General features: G+C 37.3%; 1 protein-coding gene across 2 annotated transcripts in view; it reads right to left on the reverse strand.

Moving 5' to 3' along the window:
- FCHO2 (FCH and mu domain containing endocytic adaptor 2) overlaps positions 1-26,848 on the reverse strand; it is a 118,859-nt gene that overhangs the window by 56,749 nt on the left and 35,262 nt on the right. For both annotated transcript variants that reach the window (XM_060400320.1, XM_060400321.1), the window contains 5 exons: positions 24,856-24,997; positions 24,613-24,765; positions 19,277-19,381; positions 11,960-12,058; positions 11,280-11,376 (listed from right to left, as the gene is read on the reverse strand). In XM_060400320.1, the coding sequence (XP_060256303.1) occupies positions 11,280-11,376; positions 11,960-12,058; positions 19,277-19,381; positions 24,613-24,765; positions 24,856-24,997 (596 nt within the window). The remainder of the gene's footprint in view (positions 1-11,279; positions 11,377-11,959; positions 12,059-19,276; positions 19,382-24,612; positions 24,766-24,855; positions 24,998-26,848) is intronic.

Raw genomic sequence — 26,848 nt, forward strand, 5'->3', positions numbered from 1 at the left:
AAAGAATTTATTTAACACTAATCTTTAATCACTACATGTATTTTGTGGAATGAGGTAACATATTTAAAAAATGTGAAACATTTAATAGTTTCCATTGTTTTGGAATCAATTTTAAATCTCAAGCCATCAACAAAATTAGCAACTTTGTCTAGTTATAAACTGGCCCCAAAACTCACATAGGTTTGGGCTACCTAAATCAAGTAATTTACTACATATACTCAACTAAAACCACAGATCACTGGTTTTATTTAGAAGCCAAATTAAAACATAGAAATATGCCCAGACCTCCAAGTTTAACAAAAAGTGATGATAAAGAGGGAGGGATGAGGAAGAGAGGAGGGAGAGGTGGGAAGAGAGGAGGAAGAGAGAGAGACAAAGGGAAAGGGGGGGGCGGCTCGTAAACAATGGGAGTCAGTGACATTTTCAAGCTTGCTTCTGGGCTTGTGGACCTCAACAGAGCCACATTCCTACGTGTCTCAGATGCTGAACCAGGAGAGCTAACAGGAAAAAGAGCACCAAACTCTAGCTTGCAGTGGTATGCAAAGGACACGGAGGTTCAGGTCCTGGTTTTGCTACTTGCTTGTTGGCTGGTTACCCTGGACTAGTTACCTATCTTTCTAAACCCAGGTCTTATCACTTTTATGAATGATATGAAGCGGTGATAATATCTTTTGCCATATTTCCTTCCTCTTTCTCTATCTACACATATGGCAGGCTAGAAGGACATACACTCATTTTCTCCTACGAGAACTCCAAAATTGCAACTCACTGCTGACCATCGACAGGAGAAATGTTGAATCCCACCCAAAAAAGATACCCCACGTCCCAGGGCAAAGGAGAAACCACAGCAAGATGTGAGGAGGAGTGAAATTCCGTTTAAAATCAAACGCCATACCCACTAGAGATGCTTGGAGGGCTCAAATAAAACCTTGTGTGCACCAGGACTCAGAGACCCCACAGAGAGTGAGACAGACCTGCCTTTGAATGTCCGGGTGTCTCCTGAGGAGACACTGAACCAGAGTCACCAGGGAAGCACCACAAACTGCCCACAGATCTTATTAAAATATAGTTTCTAATTCAGTAAGCCTGGGGTAGGGCTTGAGCGTCTGCGTTTATGACAAGCATCCACTGATGTAATGCTGCAATTTCTCAACAATGGCTGCATGCTGGAATTGGGCAAGTTTTAAAATATAGTGATACCAAGGACCCACCCTTCACCAATGACATCAAAATTTCTGGGATAGTACAATGTCTGTACATTTTTTTAAAAGAGAGAGAAAGAAATAAAAAGGAAAATATTTTCAACAAATGATTCTCACAGGTAGCCAAGGCTTGAGAAGCAGTGATGAAGCTAATTTAGGAACCTTGGTCTCAAATAAAAAGAACAGGTTTTTAACCACAGAATTTCAGCCACTGTAAAATCTAAATTTTCACCGAGTTCTCCAACACAGCATCTTGGCACTGAAATATAACCTCCGCCTATATCCAAAATCTGACACTGCTTCCATTCCCTCGACTGAGTCATGTTTTCACTTTCTGGGATCCTAATAAAACCTTTAGGAATTAACACTCTGCTTGCTGTAATCTCTCTTCTCTGGGAATTTCCCCTTGTTCACAAGTGGAACAGCAGCCACTAGTGAGACCTAGTGAGAACTGACTGAACTAGAAAGAAGATCACCCCAACCCAAGATTACCTAGACCAGGTTGTTTCTGGTCAAGAAAAAGGACAAAAACCTGGGTTAATTCTGAGTGACGGATACAATTAAGGGACAAGCAAAAATATCTAGAATTTACTAAGAGATCACCTTACATAAGGCACCTGGAAAGCAAAGAAAGCCATTCTGCAAAGAAAAAAAAAAAAAGCAGTAGAAACGCAGAGACTTAGTAAAGGAAAAATAATATCTAGTATTTCTACTGGTTTGGGTTTCCTTCTGTAGCCTGGCTATATTCCTGATTTTGAATCCTTGGAGTACCTCAGTCTCTTTTCCATAAACTTCCTTTTAAGGTCAAGTTGATTAACTTCTTTCACACACTGCAAAAGGAACTAAAACCCCGTCTTTATTCGGATGCACATGTGAAAACTGTAATGAGCTTCCTTTAGTGTTGTTTTTCTTTACTTTTTTTTTTTTTTTTTTTTTGATCAGTGTTTATACATTGAATAGGCTTCCCTGGTAGCTCAGACAGTAAAGAACCTCCCTGCAATGCAGGAGACCTGGGTTCAGTCCCTGTGTTGGGAAGATCCCCTGGAAAAGGGAATGGCTACCCACTCCAGTGTTCTTGCCTGGAGAATTCCACGGACAGAAGAGCCTGGCAGGCTACAGTCCATGGGGTCGTGAAGAGCTGGACACAACTGAGCAGCTGAACATGCACATACATGGAATACTTTTAATGGTTACTTCAAATTAATAAACTAAGTTTTCCTTAAAGTCTGCTCAAGACAGTTTAATCTTTACTTCACAATTTAGGATTATTATGATGATGATCAGTTACTGTGCTGTGATATGACCACAGATGTAGTTGGTGCAGGCTATCAGATTAACTGATTTCTGAATCCAAGAACAGCAGAACCAACTTTTGGAAAAAAAAAATTAGTATTGTTATAAGTTACACAGTTCTAATGTATTATCAAGCTTGCTACCATCTACATTAAAAAGTACATTCTCCAAAGTTAGGCAAAGATTTTCTATAAAAAGTCAAGCTAATAAGTATTTTAGACATTGTGGGTCATAAAGTCTGTCACAACTAGTGACCTTGGCTACCACAGTGAGAGAGCAGACAAGACATGGGTCACAGCAGACAAGTGTGACTGGTTTCAAAGAACTTTCATGGACACCAACACCTGAATTTTATAATTTTACGTATCACCAAATACATGTTCTCCCCACCCCAAATTCATTCTTTGAAGGCCTCGAAGTAACAGGCAAAGCTAAATCGAGCTCAGGAGACAATCATTATCAGGAGGCACACGCATCCCACAGGGCAGACTTCTATGCCTCTGTCCTAGGTAGTTAGGACACCTAGGGAGAGGTGTACTCCTGCACAAAGCAAAGCTTTTCTGTGTTATCTGCTCTGGAAGTTTTCTTCTTTCAGTCTCCGATTTGTGCAAATCTTATTATCCTCTTCACTAATCATTATCCATTCTTTTCTCTTTCTCGGATCATTCCCATTTACTATCAATTAGAAAAATGAAGTAATCACAGCAAATCTGGTGTGGTTTGTGGGTCTTTGGTTTTATCAGCTAATTTTAATTTTGCTCTCTACAAAAGGGTTTCAATGCTTCTCCAAAAAAAAACTTTGTGGAAGAAGGTTCAATTTATAGGTTTGGCATTACTCCAAATCACTGAGGAGCCTGGAAAGATGATCACTAGATTTTTTTTCAACTATATTTAAAATAATACTCTTTTATCTGTACCCTATATATAAAATATACCTAAAATTGGAAGCTGAAAAATTCTAAAAATCTAAACTAATCAATTTCACATTTAGGTGGTCTGACTACAAGAATGTCATTACAAGAATCTCATTTTTCCTTTTTTCTTGGTGGCTGGTTTTATGTCTACCTTTCTGAAGCTTTTTCTATTTGTAACTGTAAACACAATATATAGTCTCTGCTGCTAAGTAGCTTCAGTCGTGTCCAACTCTGTGTGACCCCACAGAGGGCAGCCCACCAGGCTCCTCTGCCCCTGGGATTCTCCAGGCAAGAATACTGGAGTGGGTTGCCATTTCCTTCTCCCTGGAAGTCCTCAGATGGAAGCCATAAACCTATATTATCATATAATGAAAATATAGATAAGCTTTGCAACAAAATCTTTTATTTAAACATATTAGACACTGGTTTACCAACTTGTTATTTATCTATCCTTTTGTTCCTTATAAATGGAAACTTGCTTAGATTTTATGAATTATGAACAGCACAGAGTGAAATTAGCAGAATGACTGTAAAATAGGAAATTAAAAAAATACAGATTTTAATCTTAATTTTAGCTGCAACTAAAATATATGAGAATGAGGATAATGTCATTAGAACATAATAAGCCATTCACAATTAGAAAACACCTGTTTATTCATGATTCTTTCAGACCACAGTGCTTTGATATCCAAAGCATCCACTTAGAGTAACTCAAATTCCAGAAAAGCCAAGCAGTACAACATTTAAAAAGTAATGACAAAAACAGTATGGAAGTTCCTCAAAAAATTAAAAATAGAACTACCATATGACCTAGCAATTCCACTTCTCCATATTTATCAGAAGAAAATTAAATCACTACCGAGAAAAAAAATCTTCACTCTCATGTTCAGTGTATGTATGTGCTTAGTCGCTCAATCGTGTCCGACTCTTTGCGACCCCATGGACTGCAGCCCACCAGGCTCCTCTGTTCATGGGGATTCTCCAGGCAAGAGTACTGGAGTGGGTTGCCATGCCCTTTTCTGGGTGATCTTTCCAACCCAGTCTTCCACATTGCAGGCGGTTTCTTTGCCATCTGAGCTACCAGCGAAGCCCCATGCTCAGTGTGGCACTATTTTTAAGAGCAAAGACATGAAAGCAAACCTAAGTCTCTACTGACAGATGAAGGATCAATAAAATATATATATATCTACACACACACACATATATATCCCTCTCTACACACACAAAATAGCCACACACACAAAAAAAAGAAAATCCTGTCTTTGTGACAACATAGATGGAACCTGAGGGCATTATGCTAAGTTAAATAAGTCAGAGAAAGACAAATACTCTATGATCTCACTTACATGTGGAATCTAAAAAATAAAACTGAACTAACAGATACAGAGTGGGTGAGGGGGAAAGCCACTGGGTAAAATGGGTAAAGGTGGTCAAAACATACAAACTTCCAGTTATAGGACAAAATAAGCCCACAGACATGGTGACTTTACTTAACAATATCATATTATGTATTTGAAAGCCGCTAAGAGAGTACAGTCATCCCGCAGTATCTGAAGGCGGCTGGTTCTAGGATCCCTGCAGATACCAAATTCTGAAGATGCTCAAGTCCCTTATATGGCCTAAGGCAGTCAGCCCTCCGTGTCCATGGTTGTGGAATCCTCAGATAGAGAGGGCCAGCTGTAGTCCTTAAAAGTTCTTATCACAAGAAAAACAATCTAACTATGTGTGGGAATAGACATTAACTAAACTTACTCTGGCAATCATTTGCAATATATACATTTATCATTATGCTGCATACCTTAAAGCTAATACAATGGTATTTGTCAATTATAATTCAATAAAAAAGTAATGACAAAAATGATACTACATATTATACAATATATTTTTATATGTGTATATTTATATTTAATCTTAATATACATGTTTGTTGTGATCCACAGTCAAAGGCTTTGGCATAGTCAATAAACAGAAATAGATGTTTTTTCTGAAACTCTCTTGCTTTTTCAATAATCCAACCAGTGTTGGCAATTTGATCTCTGGTTCCTCTGCCTTTTCTAAATCCACTTTGAACATCTGGAAGCTCACGGTTCATGTACTGTTGAAGCCTGGCTTGGAGAATTTTGAGCATTACTTTACTAGCGTGTGAGATGAGTGCAGTTGCGCAGTAGTTTCAGTATTTTGGCATTGCCTTTCTTTGGGACTGGAATGAAAACTGACCTTTTCCAGTCCTGTGGCCACTGCTGAGTTCTCCAAATTTGCTGGTATATTGAATGCAGCACTTTCAAAGCATCATCTTTTAGAATTTGAAATAGCTCAACTGGAATTCCATCACCTCCACTAGCTTTGTTCGTAGTGATGCTTTCTAAGGCCCACTTGACTTCACATTCCAGGATGTCAAGCTCTAGGTGAGTGATCACACCATCGTGATTATCTGGGTTGTGAAGATCTTTTTTGAATGGTTGTTTTGTGTATTCTTGCCACCTCTTCTTAATATCTTCTGTTTCTGTTAGGTCCATACCGTTTCTATCCTTTATTGAGCCCATCTTTGTGTGAAATGTTCCCTTAGTATCTCCAATTTTCTTGAAGAGATCTCTAGTCTTTCCCATTCTGTTGTTTTCCTTTATTTCTTTGCAATGATCCCTGGGGAAGGCTTTCTTATCTCTCCTTGCTATTTTTTGGAATTCTCCATTTAAATGGGTATATCTTTCCTTTTCTCCTTTCCTTTCATCCTAAAGGAAATCAGTCCTGAACATTCATTAGAAGGACTGATGTTGAAGCTGAAACTCCAATACTTTGGCCACCTGATGTGAAGAACTGACTCACTGGAAAAGACTGTGATGCTGGGAAAGATTAAAGGTGGGAGGAGAAGGGGATGACAGAGGATGAGATGGCTGGATGGCATCACCGACTCAATGGACATGAGTTTGAGTAAACTCCAGGAGTTGGTAATGGACAGGGAAGCCTGGTGTGCTGCAGTCCATGGGGTAGCAAAGAGTTGGACACAACTGAGTGACTGAACTGAATTGAATATATATTTATTAAATGTACATTATTATATATGTATATTTATGTTTTTAAAATAGTCTCAATAATAGTGAGAAAATTTAATACTTTCTCAAAGTGTGATTTACACAGGAAAATTGGAGACATAGAGCTAGAGGTTACATCTTTCAACAGATAACTGGCTACAGAAAAAAATACTCATTTTTCAGTGTAAGACAAATGGGTTAACTTTCAGTTTATGCAGTTTCTAAAGAAGTGGGCCTCTTGTTTTCTTTTAAAATTGTGCCCCATAGGACTAAAACCAGTTTACAGAAGAACTCACCCACCAGAGGGAGCCCTTACAAAAGAGAAAAAGTGTTACCAGCAGTGAGTGAGTGAGTGAGTGAGTTAGTGTGTGTGTGTGTGTGTGTGTGTGTGTGTGTGTGTGTGTGTGTGTGTGTGTGTGTGTGTGTGTGTGTGTGTGTGTGTGTGTGTGTGTGTGTGTGTGTGTGTGTGTGTGTGTGTGTGTGTGAGAGAGAGAGAGAGAGAGAGACATGTGTGAAAGAGAGAGAGAATGTGTGTGAGAGAGAAAGAAAGAGAAAGAGAGACAGAGACAGAGAGTGGCTGTGTGTGTGTGTTTTGACTCTGCAACCCCCTGGACTACAGTGCCAGGCTCCTCTGTCCATGGGATTTCCCAAGCAAGAATACTAGAGTGGGCTGCCATTTTCTACCTGAGTGGCTCTTCCCGACCCAGCAATCAAACCCTCCTCTCCTGCATTGGAGGCAGATTCTTTACCGCTGAGCTACCAGGGAAGCCCTAGTATACACAATTGAAGCAAGTGTATTTCTTACAAAACAAAATTCTTTAAATCCAGTAATTTCTTACAATCACATGTATTATGTTCTGAGAAATACAAAATTTCCATTACTGAAATGAGCTCCCTCTAGTGCCCACAGACAGAACAAATATGTATGAAAGAGCTTGTCGCCCACAGCAAGTCAACTGGAGAAGTAGTATTTAACTTTTCCATTCCACCCCCGCTCACGCCTTTTCTTTCCCCTAAGTTAAGTTCTAGGATCATTTATCTTGAAAATCAGTCACCTATATACATGATGTCAACAGTCATCCTAAAACTGTCACCTAATTCTGGGCTAAGTAATTCTAGGAAAGCCCATGTCATCACCAATCTTGGCCTCCCTCTTACCAGTTAGTCACAGAAATTTTCTACATGTCTGTGTATCTTGAGGCAAATATATTTAAATTTATAAATAAATAATACCCCATAGTACCTATCTATTAATCGAGTATGTATTAATTTGGGAAAAATAACACTAAGTACTCAATAAATATTACATTATCTCAGGTAAACCTCCCAAATCCCCATGAGGTAGGAACTATTATTATCCTCACTTTATAGACGAAGACTTTGAGGCTTACATCTCACTAGTATAGTAAAGTATAGATCACAAACTATAGGGTTAAGTACTGTGCTATACCACAGATAAGAAAGTAACTGAACTCAATGAGGTAACTGTAGATTTACAGTTTTTTAAAAAAGGAAAAAGGAAAGCAATACAACAAGGTTCCTTGTACACTTGGTCCAGTTTCCTGAAATAACATTTTGCAAAACTACAAAATAATGTCACAAAAAGGATACTGACAATGATACAATCTACCAACCTCACTCAGCTCTAAGGCGTTTTCAGTTAGCCAATACACATTTGCTTTTATTCTATCAATATTTCTAAATGCTCCATATAAAAACTCTTTGCTTTTACCTCTCATAACTCGTCTTCAGTTCAGTTCAGTTACTCAGTCGTGTCTGACTCTTTGTGACCCCATGGACTGCAGCAGGCCAGGTTTCCCTGTCCATCACCAACTCCTGGAGCTTACTCAAACTCCTGTCCGTCCTGTCGATGATGCCATCCAATCTTTACCATAAATTTTAGGGTTTCACACTACTCTATAGTTATGTATCTCAGCATTCTCATTCTTTCTACATATGTAAACTTATGCTGTTCAATTTTCATTCCTCCAAAGCATGGGCCTTGAGGTCAAGGATTCTGAAATTTAATCCCAGTAATCTGCCATGTACTTAGTTTGGGCAAACAATTTAACCTCTCAATATTTCCATCATTTGTAAAATGGGAATAAAAGTACCTACATCAAAGAGTTCCTGAAGATCAAGCTTTGCCTGCAAAGCAGTTGACACAGTACATGCTACTAATAAGTACTTACTAAACTTTAGCCATAATTATTTACTATTTCTTTACCAAGACTTTTCTAACAGCATTCCATCCATTCCAGTATCTTCAACCATTCCAACCTCTTTAACATCCTAACCTTACCATATATGTCCATCTGTTCATTCACTGAGCAAAAATGTACTGTTTATACATAATGAAGATAAACAGATGAATCAAATACAGAACCTTTCTTCACAAAAGCATAATTACTGAAATCTAAGTTAGACAACAACAATGGTGCAAGTAACACATGACCTGGCTTCTTTAAGAGCTTAATTTGGCAAATGAGTGGGATATAGCATTTTCTAGAGGAGACATTAGCATAACTAAGGTACCAAGGGCACAAAGGGAGTATGAATAGGAAACAGCAAGCAATTCAGGTTGGCTGCAATGGAGGATGACAGAAAAGAAATAATGGAAAGCAACACTAAAGACTGGGCAAGGGCAGATCCTGAAAGGCTTTGAATCTAAGTCCAGAATCTAAATTTCATTCTGTCTATAAAGAAGAAATGCAGAGTGCATCATGAGAAAAGCTAGGCTGGAATCAAGACTGCCAGGAAAAATATCAATAACACCATATGCAGATGACACCACCCTTATGGCAGAAAGTGAAGAACTAAAGAGCTTCTTGATGAAGTGAAAGAGGAGAGTGAAAAAGTTGGCTTAAAACTCAACATTCAGAAAACGAAAATCATGGCATCCAGTCCCATCACTTCATGGCAAATAGATGGGGAAACAGTGGAAACAGTGGCAGACTTTATTTTTGGGGGCTCCAAAATCACTGCAGATGGTGACTGCAGCCATGAAATTAAAAGACGCTTACTCCTTGGAAGGAAATATGACCAACCTAAATAGCATATTAAAAAGCAGAGACATTACTTTGCCAACAAAGGTCCGTCTAGTCAAGGCTATGGTTTTCCAGAAGTCATGTATGGATGTGAGAGTTGGACAGTAAAGAAAGCTGAGCACTGAAGAATTGATGCTTTAGAACTGCGGTTTTGGAGAAGACTCTTGAGAGTCCCTTGGACTGCAAGATCCAACCAGCCCATCCTAAAGATCAGTCCTGAGTGTTCACTGGAAGGACTGACGCTGAAGCTGAAACTCCAATACTTTGGCCACCTGATGCAAAGAACTGACCCTTTGGAAAAGACCCTGATGCTGGGAAAGATTGAAGGTGGGAGGAAAAGGGGATGACAGAGGATGAGATGGTTGGATGGTATCACCAACTCAATGGACATGAGTTTGGGTAAACTCCAGGAGTTGGTGATGGACAGGGAGGCCTGGCGTGCTGCAGTCCATGGGGTCGTAAAGAGATGGACACGACTGAGCGACTGAACTGATAATGTAAAGTCAGCAATTTATGAGTAACTCAGTTATTAAGTTCATAATTATATAGCCAAAGCATTAATATGCTATACAATGTAAGACAGACTAGAGAAATTGTTACTGCGCCTGTATTTAGAAACCTCCTGCTGCATTCAATGATGTAGGTAAGGAAGAAAGCCTAAAGGGAAAAATACTGAAAAAACTGAATCAATACAGTTTAAAACTTAACAAAATGTGGGAAAAAGGAAGTGAAGATGATTTAGGCTTTAAACTTAGTATTGTGAACTATACTAAAGAAAAATGGCTCACAGACTAATCAAATCACTTATTCATTTTCCTGAATTCTAAACTAGATTTTAACTTCAGTCCACTGAGAACTGAATACTTTTTACCTGTAGAGTGAAAACAAGTATCTTGAAAGAATATGGAATAAATGATTTTAAAAATCTAGAAGACTATAAGTATAATAAATTGATTCAAGAAATCTATTAAATAAAAGACTGTAAGCATGCTGAGTAGGTAAGAGAATGCTGCTTATGATATCTGATATAAAATGTATATTAACAGTGAGATTAAGGAAACCTATAATCATCTCTTCATAAAATAGGAAAGGGGATTTCTATACTCACTGGTATGTCCCCAGGGTCTAGAACAGTACCTAGAATCCTGTGAGCACTCGATAAAAACATTGAATACATATATGAATGAGGAAAGAAAATTTAAATTCTTACTAAATTTTAAGAAAGGTTCTCCACTGTCTTCAATGCTCTGAGGGCTCAATATTCTCTCCCACTCTTTGTCTTATTATAAAATGGCCTTCTGTTGCTAACTATACTTATGAAAATATAAACTTTAATATATTCATTTAGTAAAGTATGATAACCACTTTAGTAAGTAAGTGTTAGTTGCTCAATTGTGTCCGACTCTTTGCGACCCCATGGATTATAGCCTGCCAGACTCCTCTGTCCATGGAATTCTCCAGGCGAGAATACTGTAGTGGGTTGCCATTCCCTTCTCCAGGGCATCTTCCTGACCCAGGGATCAAACCCATGTCTGTTGCATTGCAGACAGATTCTTTACTGTGTGAGCCACCATTTAGGTACTACCATTTTAGGTAGTACTAAATTATTAATACGGAAGGTCAAAACAAAAACCTAACGTACCATCTGACACAAAGTAAATGATATCTGAGGTTTCACACAGATTTTTAGGTATCTCCCAAGCTCCATTTTGCAATTTTGGAATTTAAAGGCAAACACACTTGTTACTGAATGGGAAATATGAATATGTCTCCTTGTAGAGTCTGTCATCTTACCAGGTCTTTCCTTCCCAGTGCCTTTTGACTCAGCAAATTTTTGTATCAAGCTTTCAACTGTAGTATTGGCCATGTTATTTATAAATTCTTCGTGGACCTGTTAAAATGAAATAAAGATAAGTTTTTTTCATTTTCCATAAATACTGTATTTCAGGCAAAATTTCCACAAAACAATTAAAATAGAAGTCAGTGCAGTGACATGTTCGTATCTGAGTGTTTTAGAGACATCAGTCTTACAAGAAATAAAACTCATGAAGCAATGAAAATAGTATTAGAATTTTAGTAAAAAGATAACAGACTTCATCTTTCTCTGCTATATTTCAATGCACCCTAAATATCATCAATAAACCACTTTTATATTTTTGGAAAATTTCTAAGTATAAATTCTATACCTTACTGAAGTTGCTATTCTAAATTTTAAAATTACAAAACTTTAAAAAATATATTCAAAAATTATTAACAGCAGACTTTTAATATAAAGAGACTGAACAAAATTAATTTTAAAAATTAAATTATCATCCTTGATAGGATGACAAACTCCAGGTTATTTCATATTTAATACATGTAAATATATAGTCTTTATCTGAAATAATTCAGTACCATGTAATGAGTTTGGATTTTTAAAGTTATAAGAGAACATAAAATTCTCATGAATCGGTTTACTAAAAGCAAAAACTTACCTGGCCTATTTGCAAATGAATTTCCTTAATAGCATTTGACAAGGATCCTATAATTTCTTTTATGTGAATGAGATGAGTTTGTTCAATATCCTGAAATTTCTGGGTAGCAAATATAAAAAAAAAAATTACACACACAGATACATTCTGAAATTAAAACAAATTTTTTGAAGTCATCTTAATACAGCTAACCAAACTTAACAAGTTACCATTATTATACAAAATTTAACAGTGCTTTAAAAAGCAGAGGCGTTGCTTTGCCAATGAAGTCCATCTAGTCAAAGCTTTGGTTTTTCCAGTAGTCATAAATGGATGTGAGAGTTGGACAGTAAAGAAAGCTGAGCGCCGAAGAACTGATGCTTCTGAACTATGGTGTTGGAGAAGATTCTTGAGAGTCCCTTGGACTGCAAGGATCCAACCAGTCCATCCTAAAGGGTATCAGTCCTGAATATTCATCAGAAGGACTGATGCTGAAGCTGAAACTCCAATCCTTTGGCCACCTGATGTGAAGAACTGACTCATTTGAAAAGACCCTGATACTGGGAATGACTGAAGGCAGGAGGAGAAGGGGACGACAGAGGATGAGATGGCTGGATGGGATCACTGACTCAATGGACATGAGCTTGAGTGAGCTCCAGGAGTTTGTGTTGGACAGGGAGGCCTGGTGTGCGGCAGTCCATGGGGTCGCAAAGAGTTGGACATGACTCAGTGACTGAACTGAACTATGCTTCTAGACAAATGAGTCTAGCTAACATAATGAAATATAACATCAGAAAAAGTTAACTTTTTATGCCATTTCACAGGCAAATATGAATTTTTTAAGTATTAGAAGATACCACAAATTAAAATCTATAATCAGGGTCAGAAAATTAGGAGGAGACCCAGAAGAGAATAGTGTCAAAAAACCAAAGGAGAAGTCTTTATTTTTTTTTTAGGAGAAGTATTTTAAAAAACTGAAAAACAACCAGCTGGCAGAGCTAAAACTACAGTTTACTTCTTAAGACTTTACAATCTAGCCCAGAGGCTTTCAAAATGTCTAATTCTTAAAGTGTTAATATACACTCTCCAAAAGAGGTAGTCTATGGTTTAAGAAATCTGTGAAAAGGTGTGTGTATACTCTATCTCAGCAGTTCTCAACTGAAGGCAGGGCTGATTCAGATGACCTGGGGAATGTTTTCAAATTACAAAACACACAGATCCTCCAGGACTATTCAGGAAATGGGCTAGAAAGAAGTAAGAATATTGCTGGGAAAAAAATTCCACGTTATTGTGGTCTTTACTTCCCGGGAAGAAAACCAGTGCCATACTTCGCTTCACAAGAAATATATTAAAAACTGAAGTAACTAAGAAATACTAAAGTAACAAAGCCTGTTTTACTCTGCTTAACCCTGTGTCTTCCAAATTTCTTTACCCATACAACCCTTCTTTTCCTCTCTGAGTATCTATTAATATATCACAGAACAATTATATTCTTCAAAACAGGATTTGGGAAATGCTGAACTAGTCATTTTCAAATAAAAAGAGAAAAAATACATCTGTCATTTCCACTGCCAAACCTGATTACCCTCTTTCTTGGCAAATTATATCAGGTCTAAGGAGCAGGCCTAGATGTTTGCTATTTTTCCCTAGTTTATTAAATTAAATTCCCTCACCCCATATTAAATGTTCAGTTTCCTTCAGCACGCATCAGAAATCTCTAAGGCAAATAATCATATTCATATTTGTGTAAAGGGTATGAACTTAAAAAAAAATCAATAATGGTGAAATTATAGTTTTGGCAGTAATGCAACAACAGTCCAAAAACTTACCAGTTTTATTCGTGAGGAATGATAAAGTTAAAACACAGAACTTGTTTGGCTAATTCTGACCAAGTCCAATGAGAATACTGCAAGATCCTAAATTATTCTTAAGAACTGAGGAACAGTCAGCCAGAACATGATTCTACTTTATGTTTCTATTATAAGAATTCACCCTTAGCTTAAAATTAGGCACTTCGATGAACAAGATATTTTTTCACAGAAAGGTAGTCTCAAATCCAGGAAAGACTGGCCAAATGGCCACTAATTTCATATGGATGATTCCTAATACCAAGAAAACTGTGCACCTTCTTTCTCTTTTGAAACACCAAATCTAAGTCAGATCCTTAATAACTGAGAAATATCTTGAAGCGTGAAGCCAAGCAGAACCTAAAAGCATGATTTAGCTGCAATTTTGAAATTATGCTTTATTTCCGGTGGGAAGATATTGCTAAATATCACAATTCCTCAAAATTAGTGACTACTAAATAAATTCAGTTATTTAGCAAAGGAATATAGTATCAAGTGTTTGAATATAAAAGAATAAACTTTTTCTTGAACAAAACAGATTTTTCTTCCTTGCATTCAAATTCACTGGGTTCATATTATTGTTACATTAGCTTTTTTAAAAAGTACAATTTTGTCAGCCACTACAGACGAACAAAAATTGGGTTCAAAATTGGGAAAGGAGTATGACAAGGCTACACATTGTCACCCTGCCTGAGTACATCATGTGAAATACTGGGCTGGACGGATCACAAGCTGGAATCAAGACTGCCAGGAGAAATATCAAAAACCTCAGATATGCAGATGGGTGATACCACTCTAAGGGCAGAAAGTGAAGAACTAAAGAGCCCTTGATGAGAGAGAAAGAGGAGAGTTAAAAAGCTGGCTTTGAACTCAACATTCAAAAACCTAGGATCATGGCATCCAGTCCCATCACTTCATGGCAAACACATGAGGAGAAAGTGGAAACTGTGACAGATTTTCTTTTCTTGGGCTCCAAAATCACTGTGGATGGTGACTGCAGCCATGACATTTAAAGACGCTTGCTCCTTGGAAGAAAAGCTGTAACAAATCTAGAGAGCATATTAAAAAGCAGAGATATTACTTTGCCAACAAAGGTCTGTATAGTCCAAGCTATGGTTTCTCCAGTAGTCATGTATGCATGTGAGAGTTGGATCATAAAGAAGGCTGAGCGCCAAAGAATTGGTGCTTTTGAACTGTGGTGCTGGAGAAGACTAGAGAGTCCCCTGGACAGCAAGGAGATCAAACCAGTCAATCCTAAAGGAAATCAACCCTGAACATTCACTGGAAGGACTGATGCTGAAGCTGAAGCTCCAATATTTTGGCTGATGCTGATGTGAAGAGCCAACTCACAGGAAAAGACCCTGATGCTGAGAATATTGAAGGCAGCAGGAGACGAGGATAATAAATGATGAGATGGTTGGATGGCATCACCGACTCAATGGACATGAGTTTGAGCAAACCCCAGGAGATAGTGAAGGACAGGGAAGCCTGGCATGCTGCAGTCCATGGGGTCACAAAGGGTCAGATATGACTTAGCGACTGAACACCACCACCACAGATATATATATATATATATATATATATATATATAAAAGCACTCTAATACTAAACTTAATCTGAGGGTGTTACTTAAACAATTCTCAAATTTCTTTGTACTAGCCATGTTTCTGTTCAAAGTAAACAAAATCTCCCTATTGTTTCCAGTTAAACTGATAGTGGTGAAAAGCATAAGCGCAGAGTCACAATTTTAGTCATGCTTATTCTTAACTCAGGGTTTCCCAGGTGGCTCAGTGGTTAAAAAAAAAAAAAAAATCTACCTGCTAGTGCAGGAGCCACGGAAGATGCAGTTTCAATCCCTGGATGGGGAAGAGCCCCTGGAGGAGGAAATGGCAACCCATCCCAGTATTCTGCCTGGAAAATCTCATGAACAGAGAAACCTGGCTGACGACAGTCCAAAGCATTGCAAGAGGCAGACATGACTGAGTGACTGAGCACACAGTCTCAAGTGACAGAATTCACATCACAAGTGCTCCAAGTAAAGTCTAAGTTCCTTCACCCAAGGACTCAATTTCTTCTCACTCTGGTGTGGTCCTACCACCAAAATCTCATTACTGCTAGACTGACAGACCTCCCCCTCCCATTAGGGTTAGGTCAACCTGCTTGGCCTGGAACAAAAACCAAAGAAGCAAAAGAATTCTTTCCCCTTCTAAGTAACCCAAAATAAAGCCTACTACCTATTAAGAAACAAAGTTAACCTGTTCTACAGTTGTGTGTACATGCTAGAGAGGGGGAGAGACAAAGAGTGAGCACAAGAGAGAAAACATACACGTGTTAGCACCGTATGCCACCACCTTTATTTAAAAGCAGCGTGGCTAAACTTCTGCTCCAACAAATTAATTATTCCATCTTGGGATTGGCAAGATAAACAATTAAAATGCCAATCTGAAAAAAAATGTAATGAGGAAGCAGAAAGAGGGAAGGGAAAAATAAGTGCTGAAATTCTATAAAAGGTAGTACATAAAAACGAAAACACTGACTTGAACAAATTCTAACTTCTCTTTTTTCAAATTAAATAACTGAAGGCAAGATTTTCAATGATAGAAACTAATCATTCTGATAGAAAATAAATCAATAACTGCCTTATAATTTAAAAGATAAAAGAGAACTTGCTGGAGTCCACAAGGACCACAGTTGCTACAGAAATTGAAACTTTCTACCTCACTGGAGTTGGAGCCTCATTTAAACTAAACCCTTCCTGAAACATTATCACTTCTGAGCTGCCACGACATTACACTTTCCAGTTTTTTTCCTTCTCTGGCTCTCCTACTTGGGTTTCAGCATCTTTTCCTCTTCCAAACTGACAACGATGAACCTCAGAGTTTGGCTTTAATTCCCCACTCTCTATCCATAGATGATGTCATTATGGTTTTGTGTACTGCCAAGCCCCTATATTATAAAGGCCCAATTCTTTATTCAAAATTTTTGGGACCAAGTGTTTGGGAATTTAAATATTTTGGATTTTTTTGAAATAAAGGTAACGTGTTTTCATATATGTCATTATACTACCAGTAGGATCTGCAGTGGCATCTGTTTATCAAACACTAAAGGAAAACATTTATATTCAGCCTAAGTAGGATAAAGAGACTATATATAGCCTTACACCAGATCAAATCAAGTTCTGCTGCCAAATGAATTCTAGAAAAAAAAAAGGGGGGGGAGGTTCAGAGAATTCAGAATTGTCAATAAGGGGTTGTGAACATTATGTCCAGTCCAGATTACTTAGAGCCTCCAAAACTGCCATTTGCTTTCTCCACTTAAGTATAAAAGGATTAATCCCCGATGGTTCAGTGGGTAAAGAATCTGCCTACAATGCAGGAGACCCCCTTCCAACCCCTCAAACTAACAGGTCTTCATCTAGACTTTGCTATTCATCTCTGTCAAATCTGGAAGAGACCTGGAACTCCTTTAGAATTCTCCCATCCACCCTAACCCTGCCATCTCCAAATGTATTCACTTCTCTCCTTCTCCAAGGCAACCACACTGACTCTTATCCTTCTCAATGGACTACAATACTACCTTCCAAATTGGACTCATGATTTTCCTTTGGCCTCACTATAATCCATTCTTCATGAAACTGTCAAAATTAGCTTTAAAAATGCAGATCATATCATGTCTTATCCCTGCATACAGCTCTTCAGTGTCTTCCAATTGCTCTTAGAAGAAAACCTAAGCCCTCACTAGAGCCTGGTCCTTGACTATCTCTTTAACCTCATTTTTAACCACCATCTCTCCTGTTTTAGTAAGTATTTTTACTTTCTAGAATGTGGAGCTCTTTCATACACCTAGGTCTTCATAGCCATGGTCCCAATGCCTGGAACATGCATACCCTAGACTGTCTGTACTGATTCTTCAAGGCTCAATTTTAAATGTTAGTTCTCCAAAAAGGCCTTTCCTAACTCCCTAATCCAAATTAAGTGAAAGCCACTCAGTCATGTCCGACTCTTTCGACCTCATGGGCTATACAGTCCATGAAATTCTCCAGGCCAGAACACTGGAACGGGAAGCCTATCCCTTCTCCAGCGGAGCTTCCTGACCCAGGAATCAAACAAGGGTCTCCTGCATTGCAGGTATTTTCTTTACCAACTGAGCTACCCGGGAAGTCTCTAGTCCAAATTAGGCCATCTCTATAATTCTATCTCATGATCTCACGGAAGCCTGTTCTTTTCCTTTGTAACAATTATAATAATCTGTAACTTTATAATTAAGCATATATTTAATGTCTGTCTCCCTCCTCTATACTGTATATACTCCACGTAAAGCACAGAGAATTTATTTACGTATATACTGTACAAATCTAGCATCTAGCAGTGCCTACAACATGGTAAGATGAGTGCATTATGCCTACACACAAGCATGCAAACCCTGTTTCTGGGACGTGACTCATTCAGCACTCCAAGCAAGATGACGCCCTAGAATCCAAAGAGGCAGATTCATAAAGTCCTTCTTCACACCTACAGAGTGCCTACCATGAGCTAGGAACTGTTTTAAATGCAGAGGAGATAGCAGCAAACAAACCACTCTCTGCTCTCACAGAACTTACTCAGTGGTGGGAGACAGACAATAAAAAACACGGGCAGCAAAGCGAGTGTGCTTCACCACGTTTCTAGTCCTCTCAGACACGATGACTAAGAATGCTCTAAAAAGAGGCTTCTCTACCAGTCTCAGTGCCAGAGTGAAGAGCTGACTCATCACGGACAAGCAGCGTGCACTTGCTACTGTAATCCACTGAGATCTGCGGGGATTCTCTGTCACCCCAGCATCCCCATCCTATCCTGTCTGAAATAGTAAATAAAATTCATGGTGTTAGGTGATGACAGCTGTTAAGGAGAAAAACAAAACAAGAGGACAAGACATCAGGGTAGAAGCTTTGGATAGGATTCATAAAAGGCACCCATCTTAAATCTAGCCCTGTAATTAAGGCCTTAAGAATATCAAATTGAATATAATTTATCCCAAGTCAATGGGAGACAGACTTTTTTAAACTGTCTATTTTCCTTTACTAACACGGAAGTTCTATGAGAGCAGGGATTCCTGATTGCTTTATTTATTAACCACTACATCCTCAGCACTGAGTGATTTCCAGTTTTCTACTTATAGTCAATTTTAAAACCCATACATAATCTTCATCATCTACCAATGTCCTCATTTTCTCCAATACTCTTTAAACATTCTCTTCTAGTTGATCTGAATAATCCCTTATGATATTATAACTACTGACTGACCATAATTTTCAATCTCCAAAACAAGAGGTGTATTTTTAAAACAGCATTATTAAAATATTGAGACTGTGCATTTTAAGAGTTTCTAATATAAAAAAATCTTATGACAGAAAAAAATTATTTGTATCAGAAATATATTTAATATAACTTACTGTAATTTATAAACAATAAATACAAATATCCTATTTTAGATTTAAAGCCTTAAAAATACCAACCTGAGTTGTTTCTGTCATTTTCTGTTCAAAATCTGCCTTTGCTAATGCATATTTTTCCACATAGAGTTTGTAAGTATCTGTAGCTTTCTTAGATTTAACAGCTGCCTGTAACAAAACAAAAACATTTAGAATTACACAAAATCACTTTACTTTCCTTAAAAAAAAAAAAAAGTGCGTTTTAAGAGGTGAGGCCTATGCTGAGTTCAAGATGACATAGACTAACTTTAATACCTTTTTTCAAGTCTTTCTTATTAGTGTTTTTTGTTATGGTCACCCAATGATGTAGAAATTAAATCCTAATTCTCTTGTCCAATGGAATGTGCTTTTAAAAGTTAAAATACTTTCATTTATAACCCAGAGGAAGATCACACAACCACATTTTAACAGTACAATGTTACTAAAAATTCAGCAATCAAGAATGTGACAATACCAGCAGAATATAATATGAGTCTTCTTCCTTCCTCCTACAACAGATACTCCATTTAAGGTCTGATCAGTGACTATAAAGCTAGCACGAAAACTGAAAAAATAAAATCAATTTTCCTTGATGTTGCTCAATTTTTTTTACACTTCAGAAAGTCAATAATTTGTTTTAATCATTGTCTATTTTTCAAGATTTCTATTTTTTAATTGCTACTGTATTATAATAGTTTTTATTTTATCAAAGTTACTTATTCAACACAAATTTAACAATATATTAAATATTAGGTACTAAGGAACAGGAAGACAAATTATGTACAACTCTTTTCCTCAGGGAGTTAATAAAAGAAGCACAACCCATACAAAAAAGGCTAGAAACAGGTGGAAAGTAGCCAGTAGATTGGGGCAGACATGTGGCTATCAAGAAATTTGATTATTCTCAAAAGACTGCTCAATTTGAATACAGGAAATCTGAAGGGAAGGGGTGTTGAAGTAAATAAGAGTTTAAAGAAGATAGAAAAACAAAAGAGAGAAGCTATAGCATTTCAAGATAAAAGATCTCCACTTTCTTGGTGTGATAAAAGGTGGTCTGCTGTGAGTGAAGAGAAGGCTGTGGTTGGAAACTTCAGAATAAAGTTTCAAACCATGGTGATGGAGGATGCAACTGGTAATAATCACCGCAGTAAAAGTATTACAAAGAGCCACTGAGGGCTAAGCTGCAAAACCTGGAATTTGTACAGAGACAATCAGAACCATAGGTAATTATTTCCAGCTATGTTCAGGAGTCTAACAGTAAGTATTAGAAACCAATCTAATAAGTATTAGAAACACAAAGTTGGGTTTACCTGGAGATTGGGAATGGCAAGAGATGCATACAGTTCTAGACCCTAAAAAAGTAACTTTGCACTGTCTTTGAAAATTTTACTGCATATATTATATTAAACATATATGCTTTATCCTTGCTGGCCTTTATAAACAAAGAATATAGGACATCACTTTATCTTACAAGTGTATCAAAACTATATCTTGTATCAAAACTGAATGCGGTTTCCATTCATGGTCTGGCAACAAAGATCCCACGTGCCAGGGAACAACCAAGTCCGATGCTCTAGGGCCCGTGCACAACTACTGAGCCTGCGGGCTGCAATTACAGAGCCCACGCGCTGCAATGAAAGCCCCCTCCTGACACAATGAAGAGCCCACGCGCCACAACTAAGACTCGATGCAGCCAAACTCATTAAAACAAACAAACAAACGGGAAACTGGGGCAGAAGAAACTAGCTTTTAAAGCAACAGCTACATTTCCTCTCATAATTAAAAACTGGTTCTAATAGATTACCAAGAGATAATGAAAGAAATCCAGTATTTTATCATTTCCTTAGCATTATAAATAAATTTATTGATATACTACTGGAAATAGTTCTGTTTAAGGGTCTATATAATTTTTCCAGTAACATCTTATGAATCAAATGTATACATAAAAAATAAGTACTTTGTCATAGTCCACAAATACGAGTAACTTCTAAATGGCGCTTTATAAAAGGGTTTGTAAATGAAGATGAGAAGCATACTATGTCATAATATCCAATAAGTATGCTTTCAAGTTCACACACACAAAAAATAGTTCAAAGATCTGTTTTTAAAAAAATCTACATTCATGGTAATAAAGAGCTTATTAATAAAGAGCTTATTACAGGCCAAAATATTTACTTAACCTTGGATTTAACTATATATAAATCAGAGACACACTAACACCTCTAGTATCACAAGCAATAATTGCTTCTTGAGCAGAACAACTAGAAAAAAGCACTGTTTTCTCTTATTTTTGCTGATTCAGAAGATTTAAATTATACTTTTTTCAGTAGTTATGCTTAATGTTATACTTGACTACTACTAATTCTAATATACCATTAATTGTAAAACACACCATTATTTTGTGTACCACTCAAACAGAGAAACACTGTCAATTAAACCATGAAATAATGCTTTCTTATCACTTAAAATTTTTATTTTAGACTTATTATAAGAGCTCTTTTAGACTTACTTGGAGGTAGATTTTTATTCTTGTGTGATAAAAATAAAAAAGAAAGCAAAATGAACTGTTTGAGATACTCCTCAATCTTTCTTCACATTCAGATTCTGACTCTTCTCAATTACTTCCAAGTCAGGGGCTGCTGCTAAGGTCTGTTTTTCCCCCCACATATTATCATCTTCAAAGTCACCAAGAATATTATTGACAGAGAATATCTTAAAAGTGCCCCACTACCATCTTCAGATTTTCTTCCAAACAGTGGTGTTCACATTTTCTTGATTTTACCAGGTCTCAACAAAAGGTTTTCAAACAATAATCAGAACCCTTCCTTCCTCAATGGTCTGTTACCTGAAACAACAGTGTTGCGGCTGTCCATCTAGCCACCAGATATACCAAGCTTACAGAGGCAGTGACGCCACAGGACAGAGGCCACCTGCCCACAGTCATGATGATACCACCATTTGAAGATGCATTCTAACTTCAGAGATGTGAGGAAAAAGATATACCCGGCAGCTTTTCATATTCTTTTTTCTGGTGTCTCAGTCTGAATTATCTTTATTTAACCTGCTTAATACCGAGAACATATTTGTGATCCAATTCTTGAATTTAATTCTGAAAAAATTCTGATCTGTTAACTCTTCAAATATTACCTATCTACCATCCTCTCCAATTTTTTTCTTCTAAAATCCACAGCAGACCACAGTGACCTTTACTCTCTGCATATGTCACTGGTAAGTTCCCAAATTCAGTCTTTTACTATACCAACTCTAAAGTTTATCTTCTCTAATGCCTTTTAAAAATTTCAATAACTATATATTTCATTGCCAAGTTTTCTACTTAGCTGTTTTCCCATCTACCAGTTCTTGTTTCATCTGTCTCTCTTAACTTCTTTAATATAAGTGTATGTTCATTTGCAACTCTGAACATCCTGAACGTATATGTTTCTGATCGTGTTTAATAAACCTAAATTTTATTTGAATTGAATTCTTCTTCTAGTTGTTAAATTTGCTGCCATCTGTCTTAACAAAGATCCCTTGCTTTTCCAAAGTTTGTCTTATGCCACTTTGCTTTTACTAATGAATTACATTAGTACCTGTCTTCACAAACTGGAAAAAAATCCAGAGAGGATTTTTACTTTTACAAAAACAAAGGTGAAAAGAAAAATAGTTCTCAGTGTTTGCTTTGCAGGAGCCAGTATGAAGGGAGCACACACCCTGAGACCAGTGAGAGCGATCCAAGCTCCTCTCCACGACCCACCCACACTTAGCATTGGTCTCAGCATTGGTCTCCACAGATCTGAACTGCTTCTGTGAGCATCTGCGCTTTAACTCAGCTTCCTTCATACATTCATTAGCAAGATGTGTTCTAAGGCAATTGCTTCTCTGCCATTTTGGTTCACGTAACTTTTCATGTGAAAAACACACTGTTGTATAGCAGGGGAAAGCTGTATGAGATTTCTTAAGATGTACTCCAAAAGTGTGGTTATTTGCTCATTTCAAGTGTGAGGTTTCTTTTTTCCCCTCTCTTCTCCCTGTCCCTCCATCAGTGATACTGGACAACTCTATAGAATACAAGGTAAACATCACCTCCTAGAATTGTGCTGTACTTAATCATTTACGCTCACCCGTCCCCATCTAGCAGTTTCACGTTATCTCCTGCCAGCCCTCCAAGGTTCCAATTTACCACCAGTCATACAAAGGCAGCTTTTAATTACTTCCCTGGAAGAATACTGAGGATATGACCAAAATAGTCATAATCAGGGCAAATCCATGGCCTGATTGCCACTTAGAACTGTGTCCATTAAGCCCCAGCATCCAATAATGCTTTAGCCCTTCAGCAGCACAAACCTTTTTTTTTTTTTTGCTATTTATAGCCCCACCTCAAGTGGGGAGTATTTAGTCTCCCATACCATACAAGAGCTAAACTCCATTGCCTAACTTAGGACTTCGGGTCCAACAAGCCTGCATAATCAATCTTGACACATGCCTTTGAGTTTCTGTTCCATTTCTAGTTCATTAATAATAATAATATTCTTCTTCTGGGACCATGTTATTTTGCTTTACTTTCTCTTTTTATATTTTATTCTTAACTGCTGTGTCTGAAATGCTGTTTGAAAATCATGAATTTGCTGTGCCTCATTTTTTACCCCTTTCCAATTTTTATTTATTGTACAACACTAAAGGAAACATAATATCCCAAATTCCATTGACTGTTTTGATTTTTCCAGATTTCTAATTCTTGCCCATGTATACACAATTTTATAATTATTATAATTGCAAGATAGTTACTTTTTTTTACTGGATATTTCAAATATTCTACAAAGCTTTCAAAATTATCACTCCCTATGACTGATTCCTAAATGATAATATACCACATCAAACAAGTGGATGGTTGAACTGTTTTGAAAGGTGAAAAAAAATCTACTTTCAATCAAGATGAGAGTAAGGGAAAGCATTGCGGTTTACCACAATGCTAGATACATGGGCTCAAAGTCAGCAATAAATCACCCACAACATATATTTATAGCTTACCCTCAAGTATCTACTGCCTTGCTAAATATACCAAAGTCTAGCTTTAAATTCTTTTTTACCTTATTATTAAATCTTATACCAAGAACTATCTCATCAATTATCTTATACAAATATCCTACAAATGTGTCACTGATATAAAGCAATCATCCCTTTTCATGTATTTGCTAAACTACTTACCATACACAACATATTTTGCAAACCTACTTTTGTTTCACTTAGGAAAATCATTAACACTCATGCACAGTGACTTTCATCTTTAACATGAGCTCATTCTTGAGTGTTTAAAGATTAAATGCAGTCTTGTATTTGAAAACACTTTGAAAACACAGAGGTATTATTTTTATTACGATTACCTTTTCTATTTCTCTCTGTGTAGCTCCTTCCTTTTTCAAACGTTCCTGTTCTACACACTTGGCGTTGTAATTTTCCTTGGACTTCTGGAGGGCCTGAGTTATGCTCTGAATGGCTTGAACAGCTTCCAGAGTTCCTGCAACTTCTTCTTTAGTCTGTTAGGTATGAAATGATTCATCAAAATAATAGAACTACAAAGTATTCAATATCTGACCAACCGATCCAATGAGCAACATAACTGATACCTTTTTATGTGACTTCACTTGTTCTTCTCCATACTTCTGAACTTCCTTTATTAATTCTTGTAATTTTCTAACAAGATCCAAGTGACAATTTGCTAATTTCTCTGTAGATGTTTTGAATACATCCCACACTGGTGCAAATGTTCTAAAGGGAAGAAAACATGGGAATAATTTACTAAAAGGAAAAAAAAGTTTAAAGCTCCAAAACAGAACCACTGGAACTAATGGGCAGAAGATGAGATTAAATTAAATCATAAATGAAATGAAAGATGGATCTTGATTTTTTTAGGCCTTGGTTAATTATTTAAAATGTTTTTATTTTAATTGGAGGTTAATTACAATATTGTATTGGTTTTGCCATACAGCAAGATGAATCCGCCACAGGTATACACGTGTTCCCCATCCTGAACCCCCCTCCCTCCTCCCTCCCCGTACCATCCCTCTGGGTTGTCTCATTACACCAGTCCCAAGCATCCAGTATCATGCATCGAACCTGGACTGGCGATTCATTCCATACATGATATTATACATGTTTCAATGCCATTCTCCCAAATCATCCCACCCTCTCCCTCTCCCACAGAATCCAAAAGACTGTTCTATACATCTGTGTCTCTTTTGCTGTCTCGCATACAGGGTTATCATTACCATCTTTCTAAATTCCATATATACGAGTTGTTGTAAAGTAATTAACATCCAATTAAAATAAATAAATTTATATTTTTAAAATAAATAAATAAAATATTTTTATACCTCAGATACACAGAAATGAGTTAATTCATATCACAGGTCTGGCCATGACCCTCTCTTAATTATGTCATTTCCTGAGTTGATCTGATTACTTAGATTTTTATCAGAAGACTTTCTAATCACTATCTGTTTAAAATTAATCTATTATCAAATCTCAATTCTAGACCCTGTAGTGCTCCATTTAAAAAGCTTCACTGAAAATAAAAGCTCCTGGAAATCCAGTGGTTAGGACACTTCCAATGCAGAGGGCACAGGTTGAACCCCTGGTCAAGGAACTAAGATCCCATAAGCCATGCCATGCAGTGTGGCCAAAGAAACAAATACAATTAAAAAATAAAAACTCTTCTGAATTTAAACATGCAAAAGTTAAATCTGCACATGACTTAGCTGGTTTTAGAAAAGGCAGGGGAACCAGAGATCAAATTGCCAACATTTGCTGGATCATCGAAAAAGCAAGAGAGTTCCAGAAAAACATCTATTTCTGCTTTATTGACTATGCCAAAGCCTTTGTCTGTGTGGATCACAATAAACTGTGGAAAATTCTGAAAGAGATGGGAATACCAGACCACCTGACCTGCCTCTTGAGAAACCTATACGCAAGTCAGGAAGCAACAGTTAGAACTGGACATGGAACAACAGACTGGTTCCAAATAGGAAAAGGAGTCCATCAAGGCTGTATATTGTCACCCTGCTTATTTAACTACATCATGAGAAACGCTGGACTGGAAGAAACACAAGCTGGAATCAAGATTGACAGGAGAAATAACAATAACCTCAGATATGCAGATGACACCACCCTTATGGCAGAAAGTGAAGAAGAACTAAAAGCCTCTTGATGAAAGTGAAAGAGGAGAGTGAAAAAGTTGGCTTAAAGCTCAACATTCAGAAAACGAAGATCATGGCATCCAGTCCCATCATTTCATGGGAAATAGATGGGGAAACAGTGGAAACAGTGTCAGACTTTATTTTGGGGGGCTCCAAAATCACTGCAGATGTTGACTGCAGCCATGAAATGAAAAGACGCTTACCCCTTGGAAGAAAAGTTATGACCAACCTAGATAGCATATTCAAAAGCAGAGACATTACTTTCCCGACTAAGGTCCGTCTAGTCAAGGCTATGGTTTTTCCAGTGGTCATGTATGGATGTGAGAGTTGGACTGTGAAGAAGGCTGAGCACTGAAGAATTGATGCTTTTGAACTGCAGTGTTGGAGAAGACTCTTGAGAGTCCCTTGGACTGCAAGGAGATCC

Source organism: Ovis aries, chromosome 16, assembly GCF_016772045.2.
Source record: "Ovis aries strain OAR_USU_Benz2616 breed Rambouillet chromosome 16, ARS-UI_Ramb_v3.0, whole genome shotgun sequence".
Lineage (NCBI taxonomy): Eukaryota > Metazoa > Chordata > Mammalia > Artiodactyla > Bovidae > Ovis > Ovis aries.